This window comes from Phalacrocorax aristotelis, chromosome 5 (genome assembly GCF_949628215.1).
Source record: "Phalacrocorax aristotelis chromosome 5, bGulAri2.1, whole genome shotgun sequence".
In the NCBI taxonomy this organism is placed as follows: Eukaryota; Metazoa; Chordata; class Aves; order Suliformes; family Phalacrocoracidae; genus Phalacrocorax; species Phalacrocorax aristotelis.
In genome coordinates this window covers 203,213-216,005 of record NC_134280.1, presented here as the reverse complement: position 1 = coordinate 216,005, position 12,793 = coordinate 203,213, and the positions used below count along the sequence as shown (strand labels likewise).

The 12,793-nt window shown below is 39.7% G+C and overlaps 1 protein-coding gene across 29 annotated transcripts in view; it reads right to left on the bottom strand.

The window, feature by feature from the left end:
• The window catches only part of BAZ2B (bromodomain adjacent to zinc finger domain 2B), a 164,033-nt gene that overhangs the window by 81,953 nt on the left and 69,287 nt on the right, over positions 1–12,793 (bottom strand). For all 29 annotated transcript variants that reach the window (XM_075092630.1, XM_075092643.1, XM_075092634.1 and 26 more), the window contains one exon: positions 2,849–3,004. In XM_075092630.1, coding sequence (XP_074948731.1) covers positions 2,849–3,002 — 154 coding nt within the window. In that variant the 5' untranslated portion in view covers positions 3,003–3,004. The remainder of the gene's footprint in view (positions 1–2,848; positions 3,005–12,793) is intronic.

Below are 12,793 nucleotides of genomic sequence, written 5' to 3'. Positions count from 1 at the left end.
CATGGATTAGATGAGAGGACAGTGAGGTGGATGGAGAACTGGCTGGGCAGCAGCGCTCAGAGGGTCATGATCAACGAGGCAGAGTCTGCACGGAGGCCTGTAACTAGCGGTGTACCCCAGGGGTCTGTGCTGGGTCCAGTCCTGTTCAACATATTCATCAATGGCCTGGACAAAGGGACCAAGCGTCCCCTCAGCAAGTGTGCTGACGACACCAAGCTGGGAGGAGTGGCTGATGCACCAGAAGGCTGTGCTGCCATCCAGCGAGACCTGGACAGGCTGGAGAGCTGGGCCCGAGGGAACCTCATGGAGTTCAACAAGAGCCAGTGCAAGGTCCCGCCCCTGGGGAGGAACAACCCCCACACCAGCACAGGCTGGGGGGGACCTGCTGGAGAGCGGCTCTGCTGAGAAGGCCCTGGGGGTGCTGGGGGGCAGCAAGGTGACCCTGAGCCAGCACCGGGCCCTTGGGGCCAAGAAGGCCAACAGTGTCCTGGGGTGCATTAAAGGATTGTGGCCAGCAGGGTGAGGAAGGTTATCCTCTCCCTCTACTCTGCCCCAGTGAGGCCACACCTGCAGTGCTGGGTCCAGTTCTGGGCTCCCCAGTTCAAGAAAGACAGGGAACTGCTGGAGCAAGTCCAGCACAGAGCTACCAAGATGATCAGGGGACTGGAGCATCTCCCTTATGAAGAAAGGCGGGGGGACCTGCATTTGTTCAGCCTGGAGAAGAGAAGGCTGAGGGGGATCTCATCAGTGCTTATAAATATCTGAAGGGTGGGTGTCAGGGGGATGGGACTAGACTCTTCTCAGTGGTGCCCAACGACAGGCCAAGGGGCAATGGGCACAGGTTGGAACACAAAAAGTTCCAGCTAAACATGAGAAAAAGACTCCTTCCCTGTGCGGGTGCCAGAGCAGTGGCACAGGCTGCCCAGAGAAGCTGTGGGGTCCCTTCCCTGGAGACATTCAAACGCTGCCTGGACACGGTCCTGTGCCCCCTGCTCTGGGTGTGCCTGCTCAAGCAGGGGGTTGGACAGGATGATCTCCAGAGGGCCCTGCCAACTCCCACCAGTCTGTGATTCTGTGATAGGAAAACAGTATTTGGCTGTTTGACAGCATAAACACTTCTGTGGAGTTTCTCTAGGACAGCGTATACTGCTTCAGAGTAGATGCAAGAGTAACCATACTGTACTGTGCCAGGCAGAGAAATGGATATACTCATAAATAAAACTGACGGGACATTACTAAAGGTAACCTACATTCCAGCTTGTTTTTAGAAATATAAAGTGTCCTTGAGAAAATATCTATGTTCTTAAAGATCAGATGCAACCAGACAAAGGACCTGACCATTTAAAAATAACCCTAAATGGAAACAACCAATGAATACTGGGAGTTACTATCAGTCTTTATAACTATTAGCTATCAGACAGAAATTAATTTTAAAAAAAAAAAAAAGTAAAATTTTATAATTAAATTTTAAAAACTACTTAAGGACTACCTGGATTTTCTAATGAAGAAACAAACTGACAGTTTAGTATCTTTTAATACATAATTCATCCACTTTAGTCTTACTATATCTTGACAGATCAAATATATATCCTACAATGTTACAGAAGACAAAATCACGTTCTGTAACAGCTACAAAGCAAAGGCAGCAAGGAGAGGTAGATGAGTCACATAAATCCTCAGTTTGGGACTGTATGTTTATAGCCATATGTAAATGAACTCCTCCAACATTCTGGGAACCACCACAGAGAACCATTTCAAATGGCATGGGCTAACGAACATGGGCACAAGAAGTCTTTTGGATTTGAATCTGTAGTGGGGTACTGAAAAATAAAAAACATTGTTATTTGTTCTGGATCAGTTTTAGTTAAGAGCTTTTCTGGCCAATTTTAGAGTAATTAAAATAAATAGTTCTAGGTAATAGGTAACACAATTCTAGGTACAGTGTCATTCTGGTTTCTATTTTTACTTCCCAGAGAAGCTGCAAATGAACAAACACAGGCTATAGCAGGGCAGTCAGAATCTACTGGTTCTATAGTATCAGGGCAGAAGAGTTTTTCAGTTTGGAGAACACATGCTTGCTCTCTCTACTGCAAAAACCAAGTTTGTTCCGGAAGTAGTGGATTAACATGAATTGAAGCTGAAAAACTTCTTATTTACTGTATATCTTTAGTAGTACTCAGGCTAACAAAAAGAATGTGCATGATTTGTTCTTCAAAGTGAAGAAAGGAACAGCAGGGAAGAGTTATTTACCATTTCTTGTTCTGTTGATGACATATGCATTGTTCAGCTAAAATACAAGCTTCATTCACAAAAATGAGATTCTTGCCTGAAGAATCATCCATCTAAGTTTCTGATTCAAGACAAGATGTTTTACTCTAGTCAAGACTAACATTACAGTACTTTGAAATTCACCTGTTCAATCTCAAATTACATTAGAAGCACTCCTCCAGATATAAAAATACAGTAGGGGTTGGGCTTGAATACTGAGAACATTATGTACATTCAAGAAGTTGATTATTAGATCTGAATCTGAAAGTGGCACAGAGAGTTTGCTAGATCAATCCTTAAACTAATTCTGGCTTCCGAGGCAGCTTTGCAAACTGAAAATTTCTTTCACATTTGAAATAGGCAATTTTAAATTAATTTCATTCCTTCAATAAACAAGTACTGTGTAAAATTTATTCACATGATATGAATGTCACTCGGGGGGGGGGGGGGGGGGGGGAACCACCCAAACATTTTTCCTCGATGCATCTGTGCAACCTTATTATATTTGGCTTGCAATAATAATTACAAGTCTTGAAAAACACTAAAATCACATTCCAATATATAATTGAGTCATTTTTACCGCATGTGTTGATTGTGGAACTCAGTGACGCAGCTCCAGTGGAAAGGCCACCTTTCGATATCGCTGAAGCTACAGACAGTGTAGAAGACACTGGAGTTGAAGCAGCTGCAGTAGAGGAGACTGGCGATGACGTTAACCGCTCTCCAGACTCCATATCTATAAGAGAGAAGATAAATGTCTGTCTTCTGCGTCAGGAAATTAAAGCACAAGGGGACTACAGGCATGTCTGCGCTGACCATGCCTCAGGATCTACGCTCGATTCTTGAGTGGCTCCACAAGACCTTCACATGAGAGGCACATCACATGAGCAGCACCCAGTCATCTGGGGAATCTAGCTCAACTGCAGCAGTAAGGGGATTAGGTAGCGCTGTTGTGGGCTACATCACATTTCAACTTGAATGCCCACAGCCTCACTGGGGACTACCACCCACACACTCTGCTCAGAAGCTCTGTTTGGCTCAGGCTGGCGCCTTCAGCCCTGGCCTGAGTTAGGTCGTAGCTCTGCAGTCTGGTCTGTGCCCACATCTCATGCTTCCCTCCAAGTCTGCATCAGCTCCTACCCTCTGCTACTCCTGATCAGACCACCGGATGGACCCTTAGCTCGACAGATTCCTTTATTTTGTCTGGACCCTGTGAGCACAGCGTTCAGATCCTGTGGGACCATGCCAGGGTCAGGAAGAGCACTGCCTGCATCATCCTTGACTTGCCAGCTTGTCCCTCCTGGCAGAGCAGCCCTGCTCTTGCTGCTCCCTGACAGACCCCAGCTTTAAAGAATCTGCAATGCATGCCAAAAAGTCTGTATGTAGGCTCTCAATTTAGAAAAAGACCCAGCAATTATGGTGAGGTAGTATAAGAACTACTGTAAGTTGCTAGCTTTTATTATTCCTGGAGAGTTTTTCCTATAAATCAAGGCCTTTTCACTTGGGCCATGAATTGCCTAACTCAAAAGTTGCCAGACTTATTTCACTGAACAAACATGTGTATTTTAAGAAACACACACAGTAAAATTTTTATTAAAAGTACTGCTTGTTGAGAAGTAGTTTCTCAAATACTTAAAAATTGTAGCCAAGCAAATTATGCCTAAGCATAGTGGTAACAGTGTCAAAAGACTATCTGACTCAATCTGCTAGAACTGGAGTTGAAGGTGTTTCAGGATCAGACTTATAAGGCAGGGAAGAAATCTTTTCAGAGTCCATTTATTATTACAAAAGCAAAAAGACTAAGCACAGTTAACTCCTAACAGGGAAACTTGTGAGAAACTGGTTCCTGTCCTGGCATCTCCTTTAGCTAGCGGTAACAACCTTTCTCAGACCTATCACTGTGAACATGAGGAGGCCAAGTAGCAAGCACAAGTCAAACAACTGCTATAAAATCTCACTCCCAGTCTTTGTAAAACTGAATTCCAAGTACACCAGAGAGACACTTTTCCAAATTCTATTTTATTCAATCTAGAAAACTAATGTATAAGCAGCACTTCTGATCCAAAGTTATGTTAAACAGTGACCTCCCAAATAATCATTTGGAAAGCCAGCATAAAAGCGCTTATCTACTTGTCCAGAACAATGCAGTATCCTTGGTACCTCTCAGTCAATAAAAGTGACTCTTAAAAAGCCAAAGGAAATACAGAAGCAAAAGTCACAAAGAAACACACACAGTATCTGGAAAATACGCTGTGCCCATTTTACCTAAATCATTAATTCCTTATCACTAATAATTTTTATATGTGGCAATTTCTACGTACCGGATAAAGTCTCTAGACTTTGCTAGCTGGCAGAACAAAAGATACTACCTTCCCACAGTGACAATTCTGCTAACAAGGGAACTACAGTAGATCACATAGAACCGCCTACCCTTTACACAAACCGCAAACAACCACTCTGCAGAGAACAGTGCCGAAAGACTTCGTTGCTTTTGTTCTTTACAGCCCAATTTACCACACGTTTTCATGTGCTCCCTGATCGGGTGCAAAGAAGTATCTACTACTGTACCGAATAGGAGGAGGGTGATGAACTTTTACTTCAGAACAACAGTCGAAATCACAGGAACTATTTCCTTCAGAGAATTTATCACAGCAAAATATTATTACACATTTTAAATTTTTAATTCGGTGCTCCTAAATACATGCTTTTCTCCAATTAAACATTTTCTATCCACAGTTAAAGAATACCTCATTGATTTTTAGTAATCTGTGAATATAATTCAGCAAAACTGCTAGTCAGTGGAAGCAGGCTACAGAAAAATACTGCATATACTGTAGACTTTAAAACGATATATTATGTGCATTAAATTTTATAATTATTCCTAAGGGTAATAATTAAGAAAAATACCTGTATATCCGTATCTACAGATTTAAGTCTGTAGCATTTGCAAACACAGGCATTATTTCACACTACCAAAAATTTATCATCTTTAGTATATATAGTGAGATCAATATACGAAGTCATTCACATAATTGAATACAACAAAGTACATTTTTTAGACACTATGAATGACAGAACTTAGGTGAGGCCAAAAGGCAGTCCTTGTACAAAAACCTATGGTTTTGTTTTATTTTGGTATTCATTGTAAGTATGGCACAGTGAATTTACTGTATATATGGATGGCATAAGGGAAAGAAGAAACACATCATAATGGTATTATTGCAGTAAATCACTTGTAAACAGTAAGGTATTTCTAAGCTTTAATGCACTGCATTCAGAACTCATGATTGAAACTTTATGTTTTACTTATGTTACCTGACAAAAACATCCAGAACTCTCCAATTCCCTGCCGCGCCACCCGCCACCCCCCAAAAAAAATGTTGTCATGTTGTGTGTAATGATACAACATGAAAATAAGGTTTTTACCATCTGATGTATTCTACCAATAGCACAGTTAAGAACCACCTATAAGCAATCCACATTCAGGTCATAAATGGGAAGATATCTGTGGTAAATCAATACTTTTTTTTAATACAGAAATGTAAATTTAGCTATACTTGCAAGCTTTTAACCAATGTAAGCCATCTGTTTGAACTGGTAATATAGCATCAAATAAGAACTGGGAGAATAGTAATGAACTGCCCTTTTAAGGATCCCCTCCTTCCTCCCACCCTCCCCACTCTTTCTGTTTCAGTTTGCAGGGGATTGGGGTGGTTTGGGGAGGGATGCATTTTCAACCTCTAGTTCAGCTGCTTGTTTAAAGTCATTAATAGAAAACTGGAATATTGGTATTTCTGAATGATTTTCAACTGAAGAAATTATACTCTTTTCCGAGAAACGTATACACTTTTGCTTTCAAACTAAGTCAACCCTTAATTATGTTTAGTTAGTTTATTACTCTAACCACAGCAGATGGCTGACTCCAAAAGAGATAATCCCCAAAACAGTCATTAGTCAGGATCAGCAATAATTACACTGTAGACCTAATGCGTTCTGTGACTAAAAAAGTCCATACCAGTTGCAGCAGATCCATATTATTTTTAACCTCAAGTATAAATTAGACATTTGTTCCATTTTAGTATATTTTGCCAGTCTATACTTACGATGAATTTTCATGACTGCTTTTTAAACTCTCATATTGGTAAAAGAGAAAATGAATAAGTAAAACTAGCAAAAAAAACCCTGACTTTTTTATTTTCTAGGTGTAGTGATTTGTGTCAGTTCCTCTCACTGTTTTGCCTGAAAATCCAGTTATTTTCCCAGATTTTTCCATAGTGAATAATAATCACGAATGCAACTGAACCCAATGAAAACAGAAAGCAACCTCTCATTAAAAAGAACAAAGGGAAGTATGTGCAGCGTTACACAAGGAAAAGTGCGAAAGTGCGAAAGAAAGAAAGAAAGAAAGAAAGAAAGAAAGAAAGAAAGAAAGAAAGAAAGAAAGAAAGAAAGAAAGAAAGAAAGAAAGAAAGAAAGAAAGAAAGAAAGAAAGAAAGAAAGAAAGAAAGAAAGAAAGAAAGAAAGAAAGAAAGAAAGACTAATGTTTAACAAAAATAAGACCACTAAAAATAGGTAAAGGTTTACTAAAGGAAACAACAATCAAATCATTTCCACAATTAACAAGGCAAAATTTCTTTAAACTAAAATACCTACCAATTCCATGCCTAAAATCTTTGCTGAAATGTAAACTATCAAAATGTATACTATCACTGAAAAAAATATATTCTTACTCTTAAACAGATATTAACAAATAAATCCCTTTGTGGGATATTATCATGGCTATAATGGCATCCTGCCAACGTTAGTTTGGATGCGCGAATACTATAAAGTGTGTCTTCAAAAAAATCTAAACAGTAGACTTACCTCCAACTTCCAGTTTAACCTCTACACTCCTATGTATTGCTTCATTATTTCAACGATTACCTCTAACCCAGTGAAGTTGTTGAAAGTGCAGGGGTGAAAATATACTTCAGTTGTCCTCAATGACCAAGTGAAATCTGTAACAACTACTTGACAGCCGACTGGAGAAGAGTCCCACAACATCGGGTGTTCTCTTCCCTTACAGCAAAGTATTTAATTGTACCATAACATAATATTGCCAGTCCATGAATGCTTCTTGAGTGCTCTAATGCTGAAGATCTTAGAGCTGCCGAAGGGAAGCACATCAGAGTCTCTCAGAACAGACAGTCCAGCACAGCAGAGTTCATCACAAATCTGAAATTTAGTTTCATTTTACGAAGTAAAATTTAACATCTAACTCTTCTCCTTCAAAGTGGGGCAGAGCCCAAAAAGGTCAGCACACAGAAGGTAAATGTGGAGCGTGGGTGCTGGCCAGGCAGGGGGGTGACCCAGCAGGCCAAGCAGCACCCATGGGTTCTGCACTATGATGTCACAATGGCCACAGAACCAAGGAGGAGTGGGTGTAAGAGCAGAGGTGTGCCAAAAATTACACAGACCAAAACAAGCACCCTGACCAAAACCTCGCAGAGAAGGAAGTGTAGCACCCACAGGAATGGGTGCAGTTCACTACGGACAAGCTGCAGACGCAGGAGGCTCCCAGTGCTGCTCCCTGCCCTAGTGACAAGGGCTGGTCATCGACCTTCCAACACAGTCTACTACTGCTACAATGTTTTAGACATCTGCGATTTTTAAACTCAAATAAAAGCGTCAATATAATTAGAGAGATGTCTCAAATGCTGTACAAGCCTTAAAGGCCAGGTTAAGTGCTAAATATTCCAAGTTTTGCAGACCTTCACTGCAATTCGCGACCTTCACTAATTTACTCTAAGCACTTCACTCTCTAGGGAAAAAATTCCATCACAATAAAACTTTTTCTTAGTAGATCAACAGGAAGATTGACTTCTGTTTCACAGGTATCATACCAATTACAAAGATGCTTCTATCCACAACTAACCGTAAGAGATTAGTCAGTTACGCCAAGCGAGGCACACAGTACCTTCCTGCATTGTGCTCTAAACCCTTTGCAGCCCTCCCCTTTCTAATACCAGGCTGGATTCAATCAGTGGTATAACACATTGTTTATTGCATCAGAATCCATAGCAGTGAAAATATTCATAAAATCGCAAATACATCACAATTACACAAATGTTTGTTTTAACAGTCTTCACCCACACAAGGTGACTTACTAAAAGCCACTTAAAAGCAGATCCAAGTCTTAAGTTTGGCACAACTGAGTCAGAGAATCAGCTGCCATTCTACTATTTGGTAACATGCAATGGCCATTTTAAATAGACTCAGGATAAAATATGACATTTTAAAAATATGCATATGTTTTGAGTCCACCTGACAAGAAAACTCATCATTAAATGATACATGCAAATTAAGTTGCAACTCAAAACCTTATTTCTCCTATTTTACAAGTATTTGTGTTAATTTTAGTTGGAAATAAACCTCACTTCAAATACCGCTACATTCACACATTTCATGATCTTCATGATTATCGTGAAGAAAGAATTCTTATGAATGACAGAGGGCATTATAATTCGGCTGCTTTACATTCCATGGAGGGAGGAGGGGCACACAGGTCAGGTTTAATTCCAATCCTCCACAGCCCTCGCTTCTAGCTAAACCTCAGAATATATTCCTGAAAGCTGCATAATGCTGGGCAAGAAACACAATCCATCCGATTTGTACCACAGAAAGTCAATGGCCATATCAGGTACCCATCAGGCAGCGCAGCACAGCACTGCAGGGAGTCAACTAAACTTTGAAGTGACCCATGCCTACTTTAAAAAAAAAAAACAAAACAAAAACAATTCCAACCCCAGAATACCGATACTAAGAGTCTGGTTTAAATAAATAAATGCAAATCTGTCTGCATTATTTGTTATTCTGTATGAAGATATCAACTTTATACATATATGTTTAGCAGTCACCAGTTTCATTTCCAATAAGCACCCCTTCGCCTTCTATGATTTTCACTTGTATACTGGGTTAGGGCAGGACAGGCTGACACCACCACCCTCAAAAACATGAAAACAGATTAGCGGAGATAGCTTCTTACACCGATGTAAGCACTTTCACCCAGGAATGCTCACCCTTCAGAAGCAGCCTGCTAGTACAATTAACCTGCACAAGCCACTGCTTGCAGCACAGCAAATTTCAATCAGGTGACAAGAAAAGGACCCCATCAGATAATTTCCTTTTGCCAATGAAAAGCTGTGCAATTCATCCAGCCTAAGAATATGAGAACTCATGCTTTAGATAGCAGGATGACAACGGTACAGTGCAACTCCGCGGAGACACAGCTCACAGAGTGGAGATGACGGCACTACATGTCTGTATTCCAACATTTTTAAGCAGGTTGTAAACAGCAAGTATTGGCACTACCTAAAATTGATGCAGAGCCTGGACTCCATCGTGTCTGAAATGATAGTACCTGCAGAACGTTAAAATGCACGGATTCTCTGGCATCAGTTTGGTAAGTGCCTAAAAGAGGCAATTCCGCCAGATTCTGTTATAAAACTGAAACAAACTTTTCATCATTTCAGAACTGACATTTCACAAACCTTTCTGTTCCAAGAAAAAAAAATTGATCACTGCAATATTTAATACTAACTTGGGATGAATATCAGTTTTTAAGTATTATATTTTTGTGCATGACAGTTCAGTTTAAACAGATTTAAAATGTTCCTAGTTCCTGTGTAAAAAGTTAATATTTCATTCCCCTCATAACTATTTTTTCATCTCCTGATTATGATCTCTGATACTTGGTTCATCTGCACTAGATTCTAGTACTGTATCTTGTTCTACAGAAGCGCAACTAATAGCGTTTTATACTATTACTTAAGTTTGTGAGGGCACTGAGCAAACTAGCTATAACTCTAATTTTTAAAATAGTAAAGTATTATTTAATCTTTGCATACTGATACTTGATACAACATTCCTTAAGTATAGAGCAAAAATTCGTTCTTAGGGTAGAGCTCTGAAATAGCTAACAGGAACCCCACATTAGAAATCCTACACCAATAGTAGTTTGAAAAACGAGTGCGTGAGTGTTAAAGGAGCACAGAAAACAAAATTACAAGTGAGCAGTTTCGCTAGCATGCTTTTTACAGAAATTACTATTTGGCTCTATCAAACAAACTCTAAGGATAGCTACAAAAATAATTGCAATATTCAGATGAAGAAGTATTTGTAGTATTTCAGTATTCCTTTTTGTTGTATGTATTCAAAAATAAGGTGTTAAACATTCTATTTCCTCTAATTTTGAGCTACACAATAGATTTGTGCCCAATTTATCCAGTCATTTGATAATGAGGTTATTTTTAACACTAAGCTAAAAAGACAATGCATTGCTTCTTTGTTGGCAATACTTTGTCAATACACCTATTTTATTGCAGCTCACAATCAAGAAAACTCTGAATTAAATCCATAAATGCAGGCGTAAGTAGCCTTTCTATAGGAAATCCCAAGACAGTAACTCGGATGGGGGGACAGCGGACGGGACCCTTACAATGCGCTCCCAGCATAATTTATGTTTAAGGACTCAAAAGAGCTACATTTTGCTCTACAGTCTTACAAACCTAATTGTGTGCTAGGGCTCCCAGTACTATGAACATCAGGCCCCCAGCTTCCAAACATTATTAAGGGAAACAGGAATAGTCAGTAATATGTTATCTGGCTGCTACCTAGTCTAGCATTCTGTGACTGAGATTAAGCACCATCACCTCCTTCTGTAGTTACCTGTATCCTGTTCTCCTACTCGCCTCTCTAAGCTAAACAACTGGACTTTTTCAAGTTTCCTTTCCTGAGAATCACTTGGTTATCTTCCCTGCTCAGATCTAAAACTTTATGTTATATTTGAAACAAGGATCCTACATATAATTACCCAGTGATACACCCCATATTATTTTGCTTACTGGTTATCATGCATCCAAATTTTTTATTTGCTGACGTCTATCAGGATAATCTTTCCATTCAACTATGTGCCACTTATGCACAAAATACCCAGATATTTCACAGAGCTAAAGAAATGCATTTGGAACTCACAAAAGTATGAATGCACATTTATATTACTAGCCTTTTCCCCACCTACCAAGAAGGGACAACAAAAAATAGCATAATTTTAGAAATTAAGGTACCCGAATGGCCAGTGAGGTGCAGCAGCAGTCTCTTTCGATACACTTTTGAAGCAGGTCTTTAAGGCAGCAAAACTTGAGTGCCAAAATAATACCCATAACACAAAGAATTGCTTTGACTGGACTTCAACAGAAAGGAAAAGGAAAGGAGTGTCTCAACACCCCTGTGGCAGACAAATCCATTAAAATCAGGAGTGTGAAATAAAAAACATTGCTTTTTATTTATGCATCTCAAATTCTCACCATCGTTGCCTAGTATTCTACTAGGAAAAGCCAGATATCCTATACTGGTAACTCTAGGCGAGAAAGTCCCTGGGCCTCACATGACTGAACACTTGGGACTTGCCCCAAAGTACTGCATTATTTGGTCTTTTTGTACTTAGTTATGTAAACAGCTAACCAAACTCCTCTGTCACTGTTTTCTCTCCAACTTCAAGTATCCAGTAAATAAAATAATGGTCCAGTAAGAATAAAGAATAAAGGGAAGAACATTGCCTTGCAATAAATGCCTTGCCCTGTTTCATTAACACCAACAGAGGGTCCTGAGGTGTTCATTTTCCACAGGATACAGCAGGCCAGCTGTGAAAAAACAGCTCACTTGCTTGAATAGCAAAAGCACCAAAACCTTCATCCCCAGTGAAGGATAACAGGCCTGTACACTAGATTAAGATGTGTACCTTTTACTGAGCTGATGCGATTTTAAAGTCACTGCCATGGACTAAATTACAGGTGCTGTAACAATGATCTCTGCATAATGGACAGAAGCAACTGAAAAGAGAAAACGTTCCATTAAGTTTACACAGAGTAATTTCACAGAAGTGCCTGTGACACTAACATGCCCTGAAATGGCCTTCCTCTCCAATAATCATGTACCTAAATAGATGCCCAACAAAAAAGTCTACCTTCCCTCTACGTGCTACATGCCGATTTTTCCTCTGAGGTAAATATTTTCCCTTCGGTGAAGAAAGCCTGAATACACTTCATTCTGTGAAAGCGAGGTGAGAAATGCTCATTAAGTTAAACGATAATCAGTGTCATACTTTTAAGAGGCCTAGTCATTCACCGGGTAATTCTGACAAACTTATGCAAGACTGACGACACAGGAATATCCTGCAGTCAACATTTTTTTGCTTGATAAATAATCACCATTGAGAATGGTAAGAGGGAAAGAGCATAATTCTATTACCATGAAACAGTAGCACATACCAGAGTTTTTGGACAGCACTTTCTGAACTTTTTAATGTTAATATTTTGATATATGCCACTTGGTAACATATCTACCTCCTGATTTTGTTCTCCTTATATTCCTGTACAAGGAAGGAAGAAAAGGAGAAGACAACTGTTTGAAAAATGAAAATAATATTCCAGTTGAGCATGAAGATTAATTCCTCACCCATAGCTATATATAGCAAGTAACAGTGAAA